The sequence below is a fragment of the Pelophylax lessonae genome (assembly GCF_965119305.1).
Source record: "Pelophylax lessonae genome assembly, chromosome: 12".
Taxonomy (NCBI): Eukaryota; Metazoa; Chordata; class Amphibia; order Anura; family Ranidae; genus Pelophylax; species Pelophylax lessonae.
Window position 1 is genome coordinate 180,765,287 of NC_138779.1, and position 23,093 is coordinate 180,788,379.

Consider the following 23,093-nt stretch of genomic DNA (forward strand, 5'->3'; position numbering starts at 1 on the left):
TTAGATTTACCAAAAAACATATAATATGGGGTCAAGACTAAACAACACTTTCAATTGTATCCTATAAGGCAGGCCTTTGTACTACATAGTTGAAGGTAAATCTAAAGAAAATTGCACAGAAAATTGTAAGAAAATGGTATAATGTATGGCTAGCCTTAGTTAGGAATAGGCTGGAGTTACACTTTAAAGCAAAGTTCCGGCCTCAAAACCGACTTTACACCATCCGCTTGCTGTAATGTAGCTGAAAAAGAATTGGACAATTTAATTTTTTTTTAATTTACTTACCTTGTTATTAAAGAAAATATACTTACCTTCCTTCCTCTTCCTCACTCTGCGGCCGCGGCCCGCACCGTCTCATCCTGCTTGCATTGACTCCTGGGAGCCGAACGTCATCGCTCCCAGGAGCTTCGGTGTCCTCTTCGGTGACGGAGTCCCAGAATGCCCTGCTCGTCACTTCCGATGCAGGTGCGTTTTTCTCTGCGGAACAGCTTCTGGGCATGCCCAGAAGCTGTGCAAAGATGACGCACCTGCACCGGAAGTGACGAGCAGGGCCGGTGCAGGGCATTCTGGGACTCCAACGTCACCAAAGAGGACACCGAAGAGGATGCTCTGGCTTCAGCTGCCCACACCTGAGATGGCAGCGCTGGACAAGACATTTTCAAAAGGTAAGTGTTTCTTCTTAAAAGGTAAGTGAACCCAGGGACAGTTCAGAGGCTATCGTTGCTGAAATGCACTAGCCCTGACTGTCCCGGGGCTATTTTTATCTAAAAAAAATGTTTGAGGCCGGAACTCCGCTTTAAAGCTCGCCATATACATTGCATTTTTTTTTTTTAAAGGTAAAATATAAATTACAATTTAATTATACAATCTTTGGAAGATCTACTAACAATTTAATAGTGCAAGGACCGTGACTAGATACAAACTGAAAAGGCTGGATCGGTAAAGCCAAAGAAATGCCGCTCTAGGTGAATGATTGACTCGGACATGTTGTGAACTGGAACCCACTGTGCTGCACAGCTTGTCTAAGATTTAGTAGCATGAAAAAATCCGGTATATTGCTGCACTTCTTGGTATTTTTTTCGAAACATTAAAAAATTACATTACAGGTATGACAGGAACATAAAAGGTAACGCGTTTCGTGCTAAAGTCAGTGCTTACTCAAACCTTGAGTAAGCGCTGACGTTTGCGCAAAATGCGTTACCTTTTATGTTCCTTTCAGATCAATAACGATACCAAGGTGTGCAGCAATATCCTGGATTTTTGCGTGTTACTGAAACTGAAAAGGCTGTTTGAGGTTAGCTCTCATACTACATCATTTTGGTAAGTTTAGAGTTAGAAGACCTCACTGATTATCCTATACCAATCAGGAAGCTGTGGTGGAAAGTGTAATGATCAAGCTTAAAACAATGGTCTGGCAGGATTTCCTTGATCATTAGATTGGCTACACAGAATTTTAACTCTTTTGACATGTTATCTATTCTAAAAGTTGATTTATCTGTGTTCATTTTTTAAATATGGGTGTACTTCTTTAGGCTCTCAGAGAGCATTAATATAGGTTTTCTGTTTGAGACACCCTCACGTCTAAGGCACCCTCATTGTGCAGCATCATTTTGAGTCTACTAGATAGAGCAAGGCTCCTTCCTAGCAGCCGCAGAAGATGGGTGAAGTATGCAAATTACTTTGTGGCCCAAATATATAAACAGCTATCAAACGTTGCTGGGTGACCCAAGACAGTATTTGTCAAGATGTTTTTAGGTCTGTGCCCAGGATGACATCAAGCCACAACCCTAAGACCGCATTCACACTGAAGCGGCACGACTCCTGCACGACTTCGGGGGCGACCTGTGAAGTCCCGTGCACCGCGACTTGCACGGACTTCACATAATTGAAGTCAATGCAAGTCGTTCCGAGGTCGCCTCGAAGTAGTACAGGAACCTTTTTCTAAGTCGGAGCGACTTGTGTCGCTCCTATTAGAACGGGTCCTGTAGCAGTGCATGGACCGCGACTTGTCAGGCTGACAAGTCGCGGTAGTGTGAATGGAACCTAGTGTGTATTTACTTTTTTAACTTAATATGTTCATTGTTTGACCACCTCTGCACACCACTGGGTTACCTTAGAAAAAAAAACTGCACTATATAGTGCAAAGGAACTCTACAAAACTGGCATTCAGTTTTAGTTCTTTCTTTTTTACATAGATAAACGGTGGGATTAAACCCCAAAAGACCATCACCATACACGTTTTGGAGCCCCATGATCTTTATGTTAATTTAATAATCAATAGTATTGTTTAAATGCTTTATTAGATTATATAGGAACGATCAACTTACTGAAAATATTATTGTGGATAGGTGTTAATATTTAAAAATTTCTAGGTATAGTAAAAAATCATCCCTGTGTACGAAGCTACCATATTTTTGTATTACAAAAGAAGACTTCCTTCCTTCTACTTCCTTCTAATCTTGGGCCGCATATATAATGTCTGTTTGATTCAAAATAATAGGCTCCCTGCAATGTTAATGACATAAAAGCAGTACAATGCACTTGGAGACCATATGAACTCTGCTAGGCTGCAGGCAACATGGTGGAACTTAATCAGCCACAGATGGCTAAAATCTCAGCCGGTTCAGCAGGGACCTGTCAAGATTTGAACGATGTATGGGCAGGCTGATTGTACCCAAGTTGATCGATCAATCAGCTAACTGAACAACTAGCATGTCAGATTTTTCATGTGATTATTGCCAATGTCTATAGCCGCTAGCAGTATTCAACCCCCCCCCCCCCCCCCCGGTGAAGACAGTAAAGTCTCGTGCACAACACTATTTCCTTTTTTTTTTTATTCAATCCAGCGGGTTAAACCAAAAAAACAAAAAAAACAAAAAAAAAAAAAAAACTGACAGCTCAGGTCAAAGTCACTGAACTAAAAAATGGATTTTTGTAAAATCTTACCGTAAAAACCTTTTCTCTTAGCTCATTGACAGACGTAGTCCTCGGTGATACAGCACCTTCGGGTTATGTTGCCTCCACAGGAGTAGGACTAGACAGGAAATAAAATGCTCTGGCCACACCCTAGGGGCAGTCCCAGAGGGTATATCCTCTCTCTCTCTGCCTCAGCAAATCAGTTATGTCATAAAAGCAGTCTTTAGAGAATTTAACCCAACCCAACTCAAAAAAACAGAGGGGCGGGTACTACGTCTGTCAATGAGCTAAGAGAAAAGGATTTTACGGTAAGATTTTACAAAAATCCATTTTTCTCTATCGCTCATTGACAGACGTAGTCCTCGGTGATACAGCACCTTCGGGAAGCCCCAGAGCAGTATCACAAATGAGGGGTGGGAAAATGGAAATCAAATCCAAATCTAGAAGGCCCAACCCGTGCCAACTAGAAGTTTACAATGCTCATCCTTAATGATGAGACTCAACAAAAAAATTTTCAAACAGAAAAAAACCCTTGAGGTAGACCACCGGTCTCCTCAAATTGCGGCCTGCAAAACCTTGCGGCCAAATGAGGCATCCGCCGATGCCATCACATCAATTTTATAAAATTTTGTAAAAGGTATGTACCGACGACCAGGTGGCCGCTTTACATACCTGGACCACTGACGCCTGATGGCGAAAGGCCCAGGAAGTACTGAGCGCTCGAGTGAAGTGCGCCCTAACAGGGAACGGAGGATTCCGACCCTTAATAGAATAAGCCTGTACCACCGTCTGACTGATCCATTTAGATATGGTCGCGGCAGACACAGGCAACCCCCTTCAAGGGCTATCCGTGATCACAAAAAGTGAGTCCGTCTTACGAAAACCACTTTAGGAAGGAAGGATGGATTCGGAAGAAGAACCACCTTATCCCTATGAACCACCAGATCTGGGGAACGACAGGATAATGCGGCCAGTTCTGACACCCTGCGTAGAGAAGTAATGGCCACCAAGAAGGCCACCTTCTGGGAATGTAAGCAAGAGAATCTCCCTAATATCTTCAAAGAGAAGTTTCTGAAGAACCGACCACACTAAATTAAGATACCAGGCGGTAAGGGTGCGCGCACTGGCGGAGCCAGATGTCGCACCCCCTGGATGAAATTCCGCACCAAGGAATGATTAGCCAAAGGTTTCTTGAAAGAAGATTGCTAACGCCGAAAACCTGACCCTTGATCGTGCTCAAGGATAGTTTCTGCTCAACCCCTTGTCGCAGACAGACCAAAATTCGGGTCACCGAATAGGTATGTGGGGAAAATCCAATAGATTCACACCATGCAATATAAGACTTCCATGTGCTGGAAGTCGCTTTCCTTGCTTTAACTGGAGGTAGGAATAACTGAAGCTGACACTCCCTTGTCCTTCAGTACCTGGGTCTCAATGGCCAGGCCATTAAGCCAGCGACTGTAAAGCAAGATGGAAGATCGGTCCCTGAAACCCGCAAATCCTCCCTGAGAGGAAGTCTCAAAGGAGCGTCCGCGACTAGCCTCGCCAAGTCGGCGTACCAGGCTTGACGAGGTCAATCCAGAATTTCCAGAATAACTGGAATTCCCTCCACCTCTATCCTGCGAAGAAGTTCCCGCAGCAACTTGAGAGGATGGAAGGCATGCCGTAGCTGATACTGCCCCCACGGGGCGATCAGCGTTTCTGCTGCGTCCGCTAGAGGATCGTGGCGCGAGCTACAAACCTCCGCACCTTCCTGTTAGGCCAAGGTGCCAACAGATCCACATCCGGGATGTCCCAATGAAGGGACAGCTAGGGAAAAAACCTCTGGATGAAGAGGCCATATGCGATTGGATCCGAATCGGGCTGCTCTAGAGCTGCTCGATCCAGTAAATCAGACAAAATCTGATCGCTCTCAATTCCGATACCCTTATTGGTAATCTGGATACTATTGGAAGAAATGACTTCCCCTGGTTGAGCATCGGAGACTTCCTGGTCCGCTCGCTCAACCGGATCCGATTGTCCAGGGAATCGGAATTCTGATTCCATTAAAAAAGAATCTCCTTCAGGAGAATTCAGGTATGAGACTGGGTATACGGTACTGCCTCTAAGAAGGCCACCATCAGTCCCAGCCAATTGACGGACAGCAACATCCGAATCGTTGACTGAACCTTCTGGAGTTTCCCAGCAAGGAGAAACTCTCTTGCCCAGGATGTATCCAACCTTAGGCCCAGATAGTTCAGTCTCCTGGTGGGAACCAGGGATGATCTTTGGGAAAGCGAAAAAACGCTGATGTCCTGCGATGATGGGGATATAAAGATAGGCATCCTATATGTCTATGGACGCCAGGAAATCTCTTTTATGCAGGGAGGCCACCACTGTACGGATGGACTCTATTTCTTCCCAAGTCCAGATTTGGACGCACCTTGCCCTCTTTCCTGGGCATTGTGAATAGGTTCGAATAGAACCCCTGAAACCGTTCAATGTTAGAAGGGCAGAATCGCACCGGTGGAAGTGATCGAAACTCGATCCTGTGTCCTCCAGAAACCGGTGAAGACATCCCCCCCCCACCCCAGAGATGGGTAGGGGCGCATCAGGCTATATTCTTCAGGCTTGGCTGAGCCGGACTCTTTGTTTACCCGACCAGCGCCCTTTGAAACCCCTCTAAAGGGGCTTTGGAGGGTTTCGCCTTATCGCCCGCCCTCGCGGAACGAACAACTCTATATGAGCAGAAAAGGAAGGTCCTCGTTAGTTACGAGGTCTTTTTATCCTAACAGTCTGTGGCAAGACAGCAGGTGGTACCGTCTATTCTATAAAGAGGAATTCCTCAAACGGATAGCACCTAGCCATGCGTTTGGAAATAACAGGGGTTCGTTTCAAAACGACCCCATTTGGGTAAAGGAAAATCCTTCGCCCTTTTGGTAGGCTAACAAGTACCAAAAAGGAATCTCAGTCTCAGCTACCTCTGCCGGTGTAACCTCAAGACTAAAGGTTTCCCGGACGGACACAACTAGTGCATCCACCACTCTTGTGCTATGGCGGAGGCAGAAACGTGCTCCTCACTGCTGAGGAGATATTACCTGAGACAACAACCCCCTAAGAGGGACCTGCAACTGCATTGACCAGTTCCGAATCCGTATCTGAAGTATCTGATAAACAATAGGGGTAGGCGGGGGTCGCTACTTGATCCCCGTCCCTGACAGGCCACCTCCACCCGGGATACCAAAGACTCCAAAATTGCCGATAATGCATTAAAAACAAGTGGGGTACTGGAGGGTCCTGCGGCCACCTTGAGGGGATCAGGAGGGGATACCTATGCGGCAGGGTCAATGATTATACAAGACACTTGCCAGCGACAAAAAATGACAAAGTAAAAAAAAAAAAAACTTTTTTTTTTTTTTGTGTCCCCCAGTCGCAACAGCGCCCCTCAGTGTTACCTGCCTTTTTGGACCCCACAGAGAGAGAGACAGACCCCAAGGCTCATCCCTGATGCACAGAAGTTTTCATCAGCTTGCTCAGTGCTTGTCTTGTTACAGACAGGAAGTCTTTGGCCCTATTTCCTGGGTAAAAGAGGCGGCTCCGCCCCTTAACACGCCTGCCGGCTCCTCCCCCTGGCTCCATGAGGTGTTTGAGTCACCTCAAACATGGCCGCCCCCATGCTGGAGACACAAGGCTACACCAAAATGGCGGCCTTGTGCGATCTACCAGACAATGGCGGCGGCCTGCACAGAATAGCGGCATGTCTGCAGAAGGATCTCGGCCTCACAACCCTTCACCCTCATGGTGGTCAGCGTGGTCGGAGGTACTGGACCCTAGCGGGCCGTATGCGGTCCGCTGCTTAGCTGGAGGAATGATCTGGAATGCAGTATACATGTATAGACATCGCCATGTGGCTACTGACAGGTAGGATACCTTATACTATCACAGTAAAGTTCTAGTACTGCCACTGACTACAATCATTTTCACATCTTTACAATTAGATTGTCAGCTCCCAAACCAAGCCTCCTGGCTTCTTGTACACAAAAATCACACTCAATTAGGGGGATCTGTGACATGTTGTAGGATAGAGGGGAACCCATCCTTACCATTACAGAGAGGGGCTCGCGTTCACCACAAGACCCGTCAGGGGGAAAGGGGGAACATACTACTCACCATACCGGAACCAGGCGGGCGCCAACTCCTGACAGTACCCCTCTCCACCGGGGTGGGAGGGCTGTCGACCAATACGGGCGCCGTGACTCATGGTCTTTGGCGTTTCAGCGAGACGTTTAACTCGCAGGGTCAGTCCCCGTCCAGTGGGACTATGTCGCGGCCGACCCAGCGCGGAGCTAGGGCCTGCACGCGCTCGTAGGCTGAACTGGGGTGACCACCGGATCTCAACATCCAGCCCGTCGCCCAGTTCAGCTTTCTTGCTTGAAGATCTCACAGGAACACTGGAGAAAAAAAGCTGTCTTAAAAAATTATTTTCTAAGAAAAAAATCCTGCCAGGACCGAAGATCCCAGCAAGGTATCTAGGTCCTTACTCCTGACTAGACATAAAAAAACTGATTTGCTGAGGCAGAGAGAGAGAGAGAGAGGATATACCCTCTGGGACTGCCCCTAGGGTGTGGCCAGAGCATTTTATTTCCTGTCTAGTCCTACTCCTGTGGAGGCAACATAACCCGAAGGTGCTGTATCACCGAGGACTACGTCTGTCAATGAGCGATAGAGAAAATCAGATGTTAGTACAGCAATCTCCCCTGCTGTGGCATTATGTTCTGACGGGGGGACAGCCCCCTCACTAGAACACTCCGGTCAGTGATTACAGCCATTGGCGAGTCACCCGACTGCAGTACACACAGGCTGAATGTCAGACGGTTGATGCCGCCCAACATTCAGTCCGTGTGTACTAGGTTTAAAGTGGAATTCCACCGGTTTCTGTGTTTCTTAAAAGTCAACAGCTACAAAATGTGTATGTGCTGACTTTTAATAAACACACACCCCCCTTCCCACGGTCAAGCGATGCGGCCGCCCAAACCCTCAGTTCTCTCCCTCGGCTCTCCCTGGTGCCAGCATCACTAGTGTGGGTACCCGTCTGTGACAGCTTGCGGCTTCACAGCCGGGTGCGCACTGCGCATTTGCAAGTTGCGTTGTGTCCTGAATGGCCGGGCAATCTTTTGGGACCTGTGACATGTCCCAGAAGATTGCAGGGAGGGAGGGGGAGAGGAGATCTTTCGCTCGAGCTGCCTAGGCGGCACGAGCGAAAGTAGGAGTGGGTACCTGTCAAAACTAGGTACCTGTCCTCCAAAAAAAAAATGGACATGCCAAATGTGGTATGTCAGGGGGTCAGGAGTCCCTAAACCCGAACTTCCACTTTTGAGTGGAACTCTGCTTTAAGTGTTGCTGAGGGAATCAATCGATTTTCCTTCCTGCAACCCATGATTGCAAAAAAAAAAATCATACCATCTATGGCTGGCTTTAGAGGGGTGATCTTCAATCATATCAAGAAAGGTGGACTGTTTAATTTTAAACACTGGACCTACATTAAATGTGTTTTGAAGGAGCTTAAAGAACAAATGCCATAACCACATAAAAGAGGTTTTACAATTCCTGGAAGAAAAGTAGAGATCCCCATTTTATATAGTAATGTGGACTGGTGGCGCTCTCTATTCTTGTGTGTTTTTAGAGCAAAGAACAGCAGTCTCTAGGTAGCTAGATATACTCAGAGGTATGTAGTTGTGGTTGGCATGCAAGGTCAAACCAACATCAGACTGTGGGATGCTTGGTTTTGTTTTCCATTGTTCATGTCATGACTCACACATGTTTACCATCAGCACTTCACTTACCTCCCTTGTCTTGTCCTTTCTTTGGCCCTGTATCTCACACAGTACATAATAAGAACTCCGATCATTATAAGAATTATTACTCCTGCTACCAGCCCGGCCACAAGGCCAGCAACATCCAGTGTAGGAGAATTTCCTGTATAAACAGAGGAAGAAGACAATAGAGTGAGTCTCGGACCATAGTGGTGCCCACACTAGCTCAATTCAGCAGATCTGCAAAGCAAAGAAGCACAATCTTTTCTGCATCTTCAGGAATGCAGAGCATATAAAATCAACATAGTGCCATGTTTTAAAAAATAAGAGCAAATAAACGGGGGAAAAAAAAAAACGTTAAAAATAAATGTGATCTGTTATGCTAAATATGCCTGGTTGATTCAATGCCAATAGCTCAAAAGTAATGTTATCTATAGAGCACATATAGAAATTTTTAGAAGTACAAAGAAAGCATGCTAATAGAATAATAAAAGCTGTGGCATTTGGCAGGTGTTCTATGCAAGAAGGCATCCTTTAGGATGTGCATGAATCCCTGATGCCCCCTTCCAGTCATTAAGAAGCCATTTTAGGGAGAATGCATAAATACAAACATGTCAGAGATGTCTTCTCGGATTTAAGTCTGCAGACAATTAGAAGGAAAATGCAATAGGTAGGGTGACCCAGTACAGCTGCTAAGCAGGGCCGGATTAAGAGCATCATGGGCTTGGTGCTGAGGATTTTGAAGGGCCTTAAGGGCCGTGCCTTGGCATGCACCCAGAGGAGGAAGGGTGCAGCCATGCATGCCTAATTCAACATGGGATGCTGTCTCTGAAGCCCATAAACACATCCATGCATCGGCAACTGTCCCTCCTTGTCCGGCCTTCGCGCTGTGTGGGGAGGTTCTGAGGGTGCTGCCTGGGGAAGCGAGCATAGAAGCCAGACTTCTGTGTTTACAAGTGACAGAAGAGCGGTAACAGTGAATATGGCCAACCCGGGGCCTATATAAAAGGTAGGGGCCTGGAGCTGCAGCTCCAATAGCCCCTACGTTAATCTGGCCCTGCTGCTAAGGCAGATGGAGAAATTACATTGATATCTAACAGCTTGATACATCTGGATATTGTAGGTGGGCTTGCCATTTAAAATGTTTATTCTATGAATCCATGGGTGGTCTTAACCACTTAAGCCCCGGAAGATTTTACCCCCATTACGACCAGGGTTTTTTTTTGCGATTTGGCACTGCATGTCTTTAACGGACAATTGCGCGGTCGTGCGACACTGTACCTAAACGAATTTGACGACCTTTTTTTCCCCACAGAGCTTTCTTTTGGTGGCATTTGATCACCTGTGCAATTTTTTGATCATGCGATATAAACAAAAAAAAGAGCGTCAATTTTGCAAAAATAACAATATTTTTCAAATTTTTTTATATGAAATGCCCCAAAAAAAAAAAAATGTAAAAAAATCAAAATTTAACATTTTCGGCCAATTTGTTTTATGCTACATATGTTTGGTATAAAAAAAAAAAAAAAAAAAAAAACGCAAAAAGTTTATTTTGATTGGTTTGCGCAAAAGTCATCGTGTTTACTAACAAAGGTACTGCGACATTGCGGTGGACAGATCGGACCCTTGACTGACATTTTTGAGGTTACTATTGCTATACATATGCACGGTTACTGTAAAATTACACTGGCAGTGAAGGGGATAACTTTTTTTGAGAGGGAGGGGTTGTGTGTGTCCCTAGGGGTGTGATTCTAACTATGATTGGCTGTGGCTTGAGGTGTAGGAACAGTGATCAACGGTCCTACATAGTAGAACCGTATAATCACTATTCCTACACAGGGGAGAATGACAGGCGGCTTGTTTACATCAGCCGCCTGCCTTTCTCCCTCTGCACCGACGATCACCGAGTGACCGGCAGACATCGGGTCCACCGGTCACACGCGCGGGGGGGGGGGGGTCCGGGCGCCCGCGCTCGCTCCCTAGACCCTAACAGGCTAGCGACGTAGTACTACGTTGCTCTGCCTGTGAGGGGCTGACCGCCGCAGTAAATAGTCGTGCGGCGGTCGGCAAGCGGTTAAAGTAAATCTGTCACAACCCCGATACAGCAGTTCACAGTACCTAGCGCAATGAAAATAACACAGCCCTAATCATTTTTATTCACTTTAAAAATGGAACTTGTCATTAAGCTATACCCCTTTCTATTGGAAGCGGTCATCATCTGGCTTAGAAGCTGCATACAAGTTCCAAAGCAGTAACATTACTTGCAGTAATAATGAACATAGAATGCCGAATTTCAGCTAGGTATGGTAGCCCTCATTAGAAAAAACTAAAAGTATTTCTTTTGACAAGTTCCCTTTGTGAAAAGGTGGGGAGGACCTTAAACTGAATAGGTCATGAACCAAATCATGCAAAAGGCAACAATACAGCTAAAGTGTTCATACCTGTGATAGTCTTCAAATCCATCCCTGTGGAGCCCCTTGGATCCTAGGCCCAGACCCCTATATTCAGCAGTCAAATACCAGAGCCTCAGTGGGAAGTAAAGACTGTCATCTGACTATTGAATCGTTTGGGTTAGGGATTCGAATTCTGAGGGTTGAGTTTTTACCTCAATTTTGTTCAGTTCCTTTGTAAGAATATCGCCTGCAGTCATATGTTGGCATTTCAGCATTGTTTTTCCTTATGTCATTTATAGACCAGAAATTGGTCACTTTAGGCCATATTTATTTTTATAGCTCAAAAGACACAGGGCATTGGACTGCTGGGACTTGTTCACACAGGTGCCCAGGGGAGGCAAAAACAGGCAGTTGAGTCACAGTTTTACCAGCCCCTGACCCCCCACCTAAACACATAGCTTTACATGTGCCTTGGCACTGTGCTTCATGGCAAAAATTAAATGGCATTGCATTCAGTAGAAGGTACTGCTGCCACATGTGACCCATTCAAGTACATTGCACAAGGTTGTGGTGCAGTGGGTTGGAAATTTAAACACTAAAACAGGCTGGGTTAAACCTTTCACGGCCAGAGCCATTTTTGCATTTTTTTGCACACATGCTAAAAAAAATCATTTTAGGCCCTAAGATTACATAAAACTCCCAAAGAGTATATATTGTCTGAAAGCAGACACCCTAGAACAGTGATGGCGAACCTTGGCACCCCAGATGTTTTGGAACTACATTTCTCATGATGCTCAACTACACTGCAAAGTGCATGAGCATCATTAAAAATGTAGTTCAAAAACATCTGGTTTGCCAAGGTTTACCATCACTGCCCTAGAGAATAAAATAGTGGTCACACAATATTACTGCAAAAGATCGAGAAACCGCAAAATTTCAGTAAAGAATACACTAAAGTAAAATTTTAGGGCACACAAACACAATAAATTACCCAATACAAAAGATCCCAGTAAGTAAAATACATGACATAACAGACCTAACAAGTCAAATATTAAATTTGCGTGCGCCCAAAAAATGGTGACAAACTACGGTACTCTATTTTCCATAGGCGACACTTTAAAAGCCCCCCTATAGGGCATCATTTTATCGTTACGGAGGAGGCCTGGTGCTAGAAATATTGCACTCACGCCGATATGTAACATGTGTATCAAAATCAACTTTTTTATGCGTTAGCACCGACGCATGCGTTTACGTTAATACGCATGTATTTTACGTTCATACGTGTGTATGTGTGGGGCTGGGCCTAAAAAATGTTTTGAGGGGGGATTTTATGTGCTTGACTGTAACTTTAACTTTTTACTATGTAAAAAATATTTTTTTTACTTAACATTTTTTTTTTCCTTAATCTCATAGGAACAAAGTCCCCTATGTAATGATTTTTTGGTGACAGGTTCTCTTTAATGCCACATCCAGGGTCCAAAAGACCCTGGGATGTCTCCCCTGTACTTCACTGGCGCCATTAGGGGGGTGTGTGGAAGCAATCAGGCGGCAGCGCAGCTGCCTGAATGCTTCCACCTGGCAGGCAGTCTGCTTGTCAGATTTACACACAATCCTGGTGGCTGCAACCACCGGGAATGTGTCTAAAACCCTTGTCAACAGGTCTGTACATTGTACGGCAGCAAAAGAGTTACATATTGCCTCCTGTCAGTTGTGGTGCATCTTTTTTTAAAGCGGGCGGCAATAATAGTCACACATTTGAAAAGGCCCTTAAAATGAAATTCTAGGATAATTCTACCCATAACTAGACTTAAAACTGTCCCCTCCCCTCTCAACACATATGCTAACTAATCTGTATAGGAAAGATGTATATACTGACAAATATTTAGGCCATTCAAGACTGGTATTGTGATCTAGCTTCCCTGTATCAGCAAGTGCTGCTGCAGGGGAGAGGAAAAAAACACAGACAACGGATGGGCCACTGAAGTCTATGGGTGACACCACCACTACAGGCTTTATCAGAAATTTAGCCAGCTTTTACCAGCGCCACAGCGCTCTCTCCTTTCCCCTACAGGAGTCTCTGGTGGACACAGAAGATCATGCGTCTGGACCCGAGCGGTCTGAAAATAGGTGAGTATACATCTTTTTCTTACACAGGTTAGTAAGCATAGGAGTTAAGAGGTGGAAGGTGATGTGGGCCTTGAAACTCTTTGAGCCTTAAAATACAAAATCAATCACTTACCAGAGGTGCCTCCATGTCCATTGTGTGGATACTTGCTCCAAAAGTCTTTCTATAAATGAAAGATACAGATTAACACACACACACACACACTAAATACAAAAATAACACAAAATAACCACACACACACACACACACACTACTGTTAGAAACCAAATAGTGAAAGCTGGAGCAAAAAAAAAAAAAAACTGCAAGTACCACCAAATCCTGTGCCCTTTTTGAGGCCATGCTATGAAATGAAAAAATGAAAGCCAACTTCGGTTAAATTGCTATAAAACAACCCATTTTTTTTTTTAAACCAGCATCCAATAGCAAAGGTAGCCAGACATCTAAAGCTAACACAGAATGACAGAAATTACTAAAATTTCAGTGTCGAGGACGTGTGTGAGTTGAATAACCTACTGGCTCCTTTTATCTACTAAGAAGTCTGCTGATGAGACCTTCCTTCTAGATTTTCCAGCTCTGCACCACTTTCCCTACCAACCCTCTTCTAGTTGATGCAGCAAGGGAACAGAGCTGGGAAATCAGCTGCAGTGATCTCACTGCCAGAATAGCGACGAGCTGTACAAACCTAGATGGTGTGTCAAACTGTATTAAAAAAAAATATATATATATACACACACACACACACACACTATCTACACACACTGTATATGTATATTATACAGTCAGGTCCATAAATATTGGGACAGCGTCACAATTCTAATCTTTTTGGCTCCATACACCACCACAATTGATTTGAAATGAAACAAACAAGAAGTGCTTTAACTGCAGACTTTCAGCTTTAATTTGAGGGTATTTACATCCAAATCAGCTGAACGGTATAGGAATTACAACAGTTTGTATATGTGCCTCACACTTTTTAAGGGACCAAAAGTAATGGGACAATTGGCTGCTCAGCTGTTCCATGGTTCCATGGCCATGTATGTGGTGTTCCCTCATTATCCCATTTACAAGGAGCAGATAAAAGGTCCAGAGTTCATTTCAAGTGTGCTATTTGCATTTGGAATCTGTTGCTGTCAACAGCATGGTGGTGGGAGTGTCATGGTCTGGGGCTGCACGAGTCCTGCCAGCACTGGGGAGCTACAGTTCATTGCGGGAACCATGAATGCCAACATGTACTGTGACATACGGAAGCAGAGCAAGATCCCCTTCCTTCAGAGACTGGGCCACAGGGCTGTATTCCAACATAACAACCCCAAACACACTTCCAAGATGACCATTGCCTTGCTAAAGAAGCTGAGGGTAAAGGTGATGGACTGGCCAAGCATGTCTCCAGACCTAAACCCTATTGAGCATCTGTGGAGCATCCTCAAATAGACGTGGAGGAACGCAAGGTCTCCAACATCCACCAGCTCTGTGATGTCGTCATGGAGGAGTGGAAGAGGACACCAGTGGAAGCCTGTGAAGCTCTGGTGAACTCCATGCCCAAGAGGGTTAGGGCAGTGCTGGAAAATAATGGGGGCCACACAAAATGTTGACACTTTGGGCCCAATTTGGACAGTTTCACTTATGGGGTGTACTAACTTTTGTTGCCTGCGGTTTAGATATTAATTGCTGTGTGTTGAGCTATTTTGAAGGGACAGCAAATTTACACTGTTAAAACAAGCTGTACACTCACTACATTACATTGTAGCAAAGTGTCATTTCTTCATTGTTGTCACATGAAAAGATGTAATAAAATATTTACAAAAATGTGAGGGGGTGTACTTACTTTTGTGAGATACTGTATACACACACACACACACATACCTGCAAAGTAATATTTTATTCCCTTTACTGTTTCGATAAAATTGTGCTACATGACTTACTTTTATGTGATAGCATAATAAGCATGACCTTCAGTTAGCTGCTGCAAAACTACAAGTTGCCCAACCATACTAATTGGTGGGTGCATTCTGGAAAATGGCCACTAGAGGGCAATCAGAAAAATGTGATTTTTGACTTACCGTAAAATCCATTTAGGACGGCTGGCATCCGTGGTGACCACTGTCCAATACAAGGGGAGAAAGGATTTGCCCAGCTGAAGTGTCGGAGAACGGAGCCACCATATCAGGGACTCTTTCATTCCCCGGCTCAGCCGGATCTGATGGTCCCATTTGGAAAGAATCTTCCTTTGCAGGGAACTCATATGGAACTGTGCAAACCGAACCGCCTCGAAGGTAGACACCTTTAGGCCCAGCACCCACATGCAAGTCTGGAGGGATGACCATCTGCTAGACAGCAGGAGATGAATTGCAGCCTGCAATTTCTGGAGTTTTGGAGTGTGCAGACCAGCATTTAAGCCAAAAGACACGCCGAAGAACCACTGCTAAAAAAAAGAGAGCCAAGCTACTAGGGGAGGTGCATCCAAAGAGGCATCACAGATAAACTGCAGCACCTGGACCAGGTGGTCCGCCAGCTCAGCAAAGGCAGGGAGGGGGGGGGGGGAGTAGTTCTCCCTCTAGGTCACGGCGTAAAAGCTTAGCCCACTCGGTCAGAGTTTGCGACAGCAGGGAAATGGTGAATACCGGCCTCGGTACCAAACCAGTCAAAGTGTACATATTGTGGGCCACAGCTTTCGCCTTCCTGTCAGCCTGATCCTTAAAGGCCAGGGACTCTTCAACCGGAATTATGGTTGCCTTGTTCAATCTGGAAACCGGAGAGTCCACATCTTAATAAAGGACTCCTCAAAGGTAATGCCTAGTAAATCGTTTAGGGACCCCAAGGGGACACTTTGGTCGTCCTCACTCAATTCTCTCAAAATAAGCAGGGAAAGGGAACACCTTTGCCGCTCTGGATGGCTTGTGAGTGCCAAAGGGAACCTGCACCTCCGATGCGGCTGCGACCTCTATCTTCAAGATCTCACGCAAAGGTACAATCAATGCTTCCACCAGCGCCTTTTCGTGCGTGGTTGCAGATGTGGGGGAATCATCCGCACTATGTAAGGATTCCGGGCACATGGTCGCAGACCCAGCAGGGTGACCCACGTCCGCAGCGGCCGAATCAGATTCAGGATCTGAGGAGACAGGTAAGGCAGGGAAACTCGGGGGGGGGGGGGTGGCACTTTTTGCTAGCCCGCCGCCTGAAAACCACCTCCACTAGGGACACAAAGGACTCCAGGACCGCTGTCGGTGCATTGATAGATGGTTGGGATCTGGAGGGCCCCGCAGTCTTAGATAAGGGGTCAGATGGGGAGATGTGCTCCAAAGACTCCATGAGTCACCAGGGGGACCTCACAAAAAGTGTAAAGCACTGCAAAGGAACAACTCCCACTGTTCTGGTAGCACCACCAGGTCGCCAGGCACAAGCACTAAGCAATCCTCACCAGAGCGGGAGAGAAGACCACCAGACTCAACACTCAGCAGAAACAGGCATCTGCAGCCACCAGGCTAGTCTGCATTCCACGTGCAGCGATCGGAAGTAAAAAGATCCAGGAGCCAGCATCAGAGGATGAGGAGGGGCTCCCACCACTGAAATCGCCTCCCACAGGGCTCCACAGTCATGGCCACTGCTATTTTCAATGGCCACTGTGCAAATAAAAAAACACAGGCTACAGCAAAATGGGGGCACCATGAGGCACCCAGGAGGGATCACTAGGCCTCAAGGACAGACCCAGGCAGGACAGGGGGCCCTGGCAGGAGCCCCCACCAGGTACATACCCTTGCACAGCTGATCGTCTGGTCGCCAGCAGAGCAACCTACCCCCATTACCAACATGGCACCCTGCCCCCACCCCAGGAGGTGGACCAGATCACCCACACAGCCCCAGTAGAAGGGGAAGGGAGGACAGATATAAGGGGAGTGCCTGACAGGAAGGAAGGGAACCCAGGGGCCACCCCAAAACCCTCCAGGGGGAGAGAGGGGACCACTACTCACCATACCAGGAATCAGACGGCCACTGCTCCAGACAGAACCCCTCTCCATTTAAATGGGGGCTGTCGGCCAGGAAGAACGCTGGGACTCAGGCTGAGACCCGGCGGTTTGCGACCTCGCAAGGCATTTAACTCGCAGCCCAGCCCCCGTCCAGTGGCCGACCCAGCGCAGAGCTGAGGTCTGCGTGCGCTTGCTGGTCAGACTGGGGTGACCACTGGATCTAGATTATCCAGCCCATTGCCCAGTCTGGCAGTTGATTGTAGATCTCACAGGAAAAAAAGCAGGAGAAACAATTTCTATCTAAAAAAAGTAAACCCCCTGGGACTGCCCAGATTCTTTTTCTACCTAGTGTCCTACTCCTGCAGGGGGCAGTATAACCCAATGGTTATGAAAATCAGGAGCAGTGTCCGTCAATAAATGAAAGAGAAAGTATTTTCTCCTTGGAGGGCTCATGATGCTCTGTACAATTGAAAAAAAAAATACTGCAGTATATATTGTATACACACAAATATATTATTTTTATATATTTTCCAACTTTTACAAAACAGTCTTGATGGCAAGTTTATTACTCTTGTCATCAAGTTTATGAATCAGAAGAACGAATCTTTTTTTTGTAGAGAAGAAAACAAAAAGTATACACCAAAGCTAGGCAAATACTGAAATCATTGATTTAGCATGGCAACCAGGGAACTGGCATTTTCATAAGCTGAAGTCAAAGATGGCAGCCTCCATACTTTATCAATACAGGCTTCCTTTAAATTCTGCCATTTCATACTCTCCATTGGTGCTACAGCATATGGTGAGCTTCCAACCCCAAAACATTCTAAAAGTCATCTGCTTTCCAATTTCTACATTCTTTTCTTGCTTTGTCCACCCTTTCTTCCCATCACAATTTAGATACTTTGGCAAAAAATGTCAGCGCCAATGAAGTTGCACTTTATTTTACTTTTTGAGACTGCATAAGTCTCAGCTCCAAGCATTGGACTTATCAGTCATAATGGATATATCTAGAAAGGAATTTATATTCTGTTGTCTGAAATGTCCTGGTCAATGTCTGTGACCTGGATGTCTCTTATACTCAGTGGGTTGACCTGTCTACACCTTAATGCAGAGTTTCAAGGGAAAACACCTCTGTACCATGGTCGGAGGTCATTAGCTGCTTTTAACAAAATAATGAATGAGGCAATATTATGGGAAAGGATAATTTTTTTTTTTTTGGAAACAGCACATGTAATTTGAAATGTCCAATAAATAAAAATAAATGAATATTTCTCTGCTAATTACTCTCTCTCTACACACATACCTGCATTTTCTTTAATACACAAAAGAAATTAGGGTGGAAAAAAAATAATTGCATTTCATGCATGGCAAAATTGTGAATTATATAAAAAATATATCTATATACTAATATAAATGAATTGAAAAAAAAAAAAAAAAAAACACCACATCTACAGTAAATATTGTATTACAGTTGATTGCATTATCATTGAATGCATAATATCCACCATAAATTGAAAAAGAAAAAAATATATTTTATATGGGACAAAAATTGGGAATGATAAAAAATTCATTTCTATATCCTATATGAAATTTGATTGCATTATGTAATGCATGATACCCACCATTAATTTAATGGCACTGCCCCAATGCTTTTCCCATCCCCCCTTTCAGATAACGTCAGAAAGGTTTTTGATAGTAAGAAAGCCATCTGGCAGAGTGTCAAGCAAAGCATGGCCGGCACTGCTCAATCAGTCCTTATGTCTCCATGGCAACATGACTGCCAGACCCGTCAATCACAGAATCTTCACATCTCCATCTTTAATGTGACTAGAATGAGTGAACATAAAGGCTTGTTTCACAAGATCTCAGGATTTTCCCTATGACCTTCAATTACTGGACTGGATTAGAATCATTTGCACATTACAGAAATCTAATTTCCCATTATTTTCCCATTCTTCCCTATAGAACTGTACGGTTATGAATATTCAATGATTTTACTTGTGTCAGTATATTAAACTGTGAATGTTAATATTTATCTAGGCCGCATTTAGCAGTATTTAAAAAAAAAAAAAAAAAAATGTAAAAAAATCTTTTAGCATGCATTGCATAATAAAAGAAAATTCAGATGGATGCTTAAAAATATATTCAAAATTTAAATAAATGTATGCAAGCTATTGTGTGAACTTTATCATGTTCTTAGCCAATCAATGCAAACCTTAATTCATATATATTCACATTTTGGAATGTTTTATAAAATGGACTATATATTCAATCCTTCTAAAAATCTGGGATAGATTATATATATATCTTTTTTAATTTATATTCAGAACATGTTATATATATATATATAGATAGATAGAGATATATATATATATATATATATATATATATATATATATATATATATATATATATATATATATATATACACACACACACACACATATAAACATATACACCCACACATATATATTCACATACATAGTATCTCACAAAAGTGAGCACACCCCTCACATTTTTGTAAATATGTTATTATATCATTTCATGTGACATCACTGAAGAAATGACACTTGGCTACAATGTAAAGTAGTGAATGTACAGCTTATATAACAGTGTAAAATTTGCTGCCCCCTCAAAATAACAACACAGCCATTAAGGTCTAAACTGCTTGCAACAAAAGTGAGTACACCCCTAAGTTAAAATATCCAAATTGGGCCCAAAGTGTCAATATTTTGTGTGGCCACCACAATTTTCCAGCACTGCCTTAACCCTCTTGGGCATGGAGTTCACCAGAGCTTCACAGGTTGCCACTGGAGTCCTTTTCCACTCCTCCATGACCAGATCACGGAGCTGCTGGATGTTCGAGACCTTGCGCTCCTCCACCTTCCATTTCAGGATACCCCACAGATTCTCAATAGGGTTTAGGTCTGGAGCCATGCTTTGCCAGTCCATCACTTTTACCCTCAGCTTCTTTAGCAAGGCAGTGGTCGTCTTAGGGGTGTGTTTGGTGTTATGTTGAAATACTGAATCCAAAGGAAGGGAATCATGCTCTGCTTCAGTATGTCCCAGTACATGTTGGCATTCATGGTTTCTTCAATAAACTGTAGCTACCCAATGCCGGCAGCACTCATGCAGCCCCAGACCATGACACTTCCACCACCATGCTTGACTGTGGGCCAGACAAACTTGTCTTTGTACTTCTCACCTGGTTGCCACCAAACATGCTCGACACCATTTGAACCAAATAAGTTAATCTTGGTCTCATCAGACCACAGGACATGGTTCCAGTAATCCATGTCCTTAGTCTGCTTGTCTTCAGGAAAGTGTTTTTGCGGGCTTTCTTGTGCATCCTCTTTAGAAGAGGCTTCCTTCTGGGACGACAGCCATGCAGACCAATTTGTTGCAGTGTGCGGCGTATGGTCTGAGCACTGACAGGCTAACCCTCCACCCCATCGACCTCTACAGAGATGCTCGCAGCACTCATATGTCTATTTCCCAAAGACAACCTCTGGATATGAGGGGTGTACTCACTTTTGTTGCCAGCGGTTTAAACATTAATGGCTGTGTGTTGGGTTATTTTGAGGGGACAGCAAATTTACACTGTTCTACAAGCTGTACACTCAATACTTTTTTTATGTTTCTTTTGTTTGTTACAATTTTCTATTATCTTTATCAGTGGTCTCCAAACTTTGCTTGCTTTTATCCGGCCCTTGGGGCGCTATTCCTTCCATTGATACAAGCACGATTCCTTCCAATGACACCGACAATGCAACACTATAACACTATTCCCCCCACTAACACCAACAATATGGCACCTTCCTTCCACTGACACCAACAATGGGGCACGATTCCTTTCACCGATACCAATGACGGGCCACTATTCTTCCCACTAATACCAACAACGGGGCACAATTCCTCCCACTGATACCATTGATGGGGCACTATTTCTTCTACTAACACCAATGATGGGACACTATTCCACTGACTACCAAGCCAGAGGCATTGTTTGCTCTCACCGACACGCATATCTCTAGTCCCACTGGCCACAGTCAGGCCCTCCTAAAGTCTGAAGGACAGTAAAGCAGGCTGTATAGAAAGTTTGGAGACCCCTGATCTATATTAATCGAAATAGCAAAGCTTGTTTTCTGCATTTTTTTTATGTAGTTACACCCAAACTATGGAAATCTTTGTCAGACTTCCAAGTTAATGGGAAATTAGGTATTTGCTGTTAAAAGAACTTTGTGAAGACAGGAAAATGAGAGCCATCATTGCTGATAACTTGTTTAGGGTACAAGGACTGGGCTTGCCATCCTCCTGCTCCCCTTTCTCCTCTGGAACCAGCCACCCAGAATAACTATTGAGATTCCTGATATTATCCCAGGGATTCCCAATGTTTCTTCGTCGTGGCACCCTTTAAAGGTATGCAGTGTTTTGAGTCACACCAGTCTAAATTGTAAATTATTCTTTCAATGAGCCTTGGATAAGATCTTGTCAGAGTTCCGCCATCATATCAGAGTCCCCCCATCATCAAGTCAGGGTTTCCCCCATCTCTTTATATACGAGATCCTCCCATTATGTCAGAGTCCTCCCATCACATCAGAAGTTCCCCAATCACAGGTCCCCGAGTCCCGCAGTCCCCCATCACATCAAAGACCTTTGGCTTAAGCTGGTCTAGAGGGGATGGACTTCCATCCTCTTGAATGCTGAGGTTAGGCCTGCATACCACCTGCCCTGGATTATGGTCATGGGTTGCCATGGTGTGGATGGGTCGCCCAATAACACCATAGAAACAAAATGATGGCAAGCATCATGGCCCTAGAGTGTCATTGGTTGTTATGGTGCTGGAATGTGATAGTGAAAATAACTGCGCGCCTATGGTATATATGTTATGTGGTAAGCTGCACGTTTCAAATAACTATAAATAGTTAGGACAAGCAATCAATTTTCAAAAAACTGCGCTATTCCTTTCATATATATATATATATACAATGTTGTATATGCAACTATTTCATGGGATAATTATTAAAAGTATATGGAAAAACCAATATCATGTGTAGTGAGGAAATTGCTTACCCACTATATCATGTTTGGCCAATAAATAGCAATAAAATTTACCTAAAACACTCCCATCATATAAACCTTTGTAAATATTCAATTTATAATTCCAATTCTATAATTATTAAAAACGTATTAAATATCATAAAATGGAAGAGGAAAAACTTTGGTATATTAGTGCGGGAAGAGTCTCTTAGATAAGGTGCAATGTGCAATGGTGCAAAGAAAGTCTCTGTATATTTGTGACAATATTGTGCTCCCTCGCCGTTCACCGCTGGTGCTCAAGTGGTAAGAAAACTCACTTACCAGACAGAGTGGATTCCTGATGGCGTACTCCAACAAGGAATCAAACCAGGCTTGGGTATTGTGTCTCCCGACTCCTAGCACTCGGGTCCCCCAATCATGGGCTGTTCTCCCAGGTGGGTGTTTGACACACGGACTCCTTTTCTCCCAAACGGTATTGTGGCTCTCAGAGTGGAAATATAAACAAAAAGGACTTCCCCCTCGTGCAGAGTGTTAAAAACTCTTTTTTTATTTCCACATCAAATAAAATGCTGTGAGCAAATCTTTAAAAGCCATTCCGGAATGTGCAAACAAAATGCTCATTTAAAACTCTAGTGCAATAAAACCAAGTCCACTTCAGTGTGAAAAAAACTCTCAAATACGAACAGTCTGTAATGACGAAAAATGCAAGGATATTTTTGCCCCTGTCCTCACCGGTGCAGCTCCAGCCTCTCGGTCAGACATTTTCCGTGTGTAGCGGTAACCTAGCCGGGCCCGGAAGCGTGGTCTCCGGCGTGCGTTCCACCTGTGGACTCTGGGCGGGGCAACGTGCGTGCCAACTGTT

At 44.4% G+C, this 23,093-nt stretch overlaps 1 protein-coding gene across 1 annotated transcript in view; it reads right to left on the reverse strand.

The window, feature by feature from the left end:
• The window catches only part of PRRG2 (proline rich and Gla domain 2), a 113,549-nt gene that overhangs the window by 10,865 nt on the left and 79,591 nt on the right, over positions 1-23,093 (reverse strand). The window contains exons 4-5 of the mRNA XM_082273734.1: positions 13,341-13,389; positions 8,739-8,871 (exon numbers count right to left, since the gene is read on the reverse strand). Of these exons, the coding sequence (XP_082129860.1) occupies positions 8,739-8,871; positions 13,341-13,389 (182 nt within the window). The remainder of the gene's footprint in view (positions 1-8,738; positions 8,872-13,340; positions 13,390-23,093) is intronic.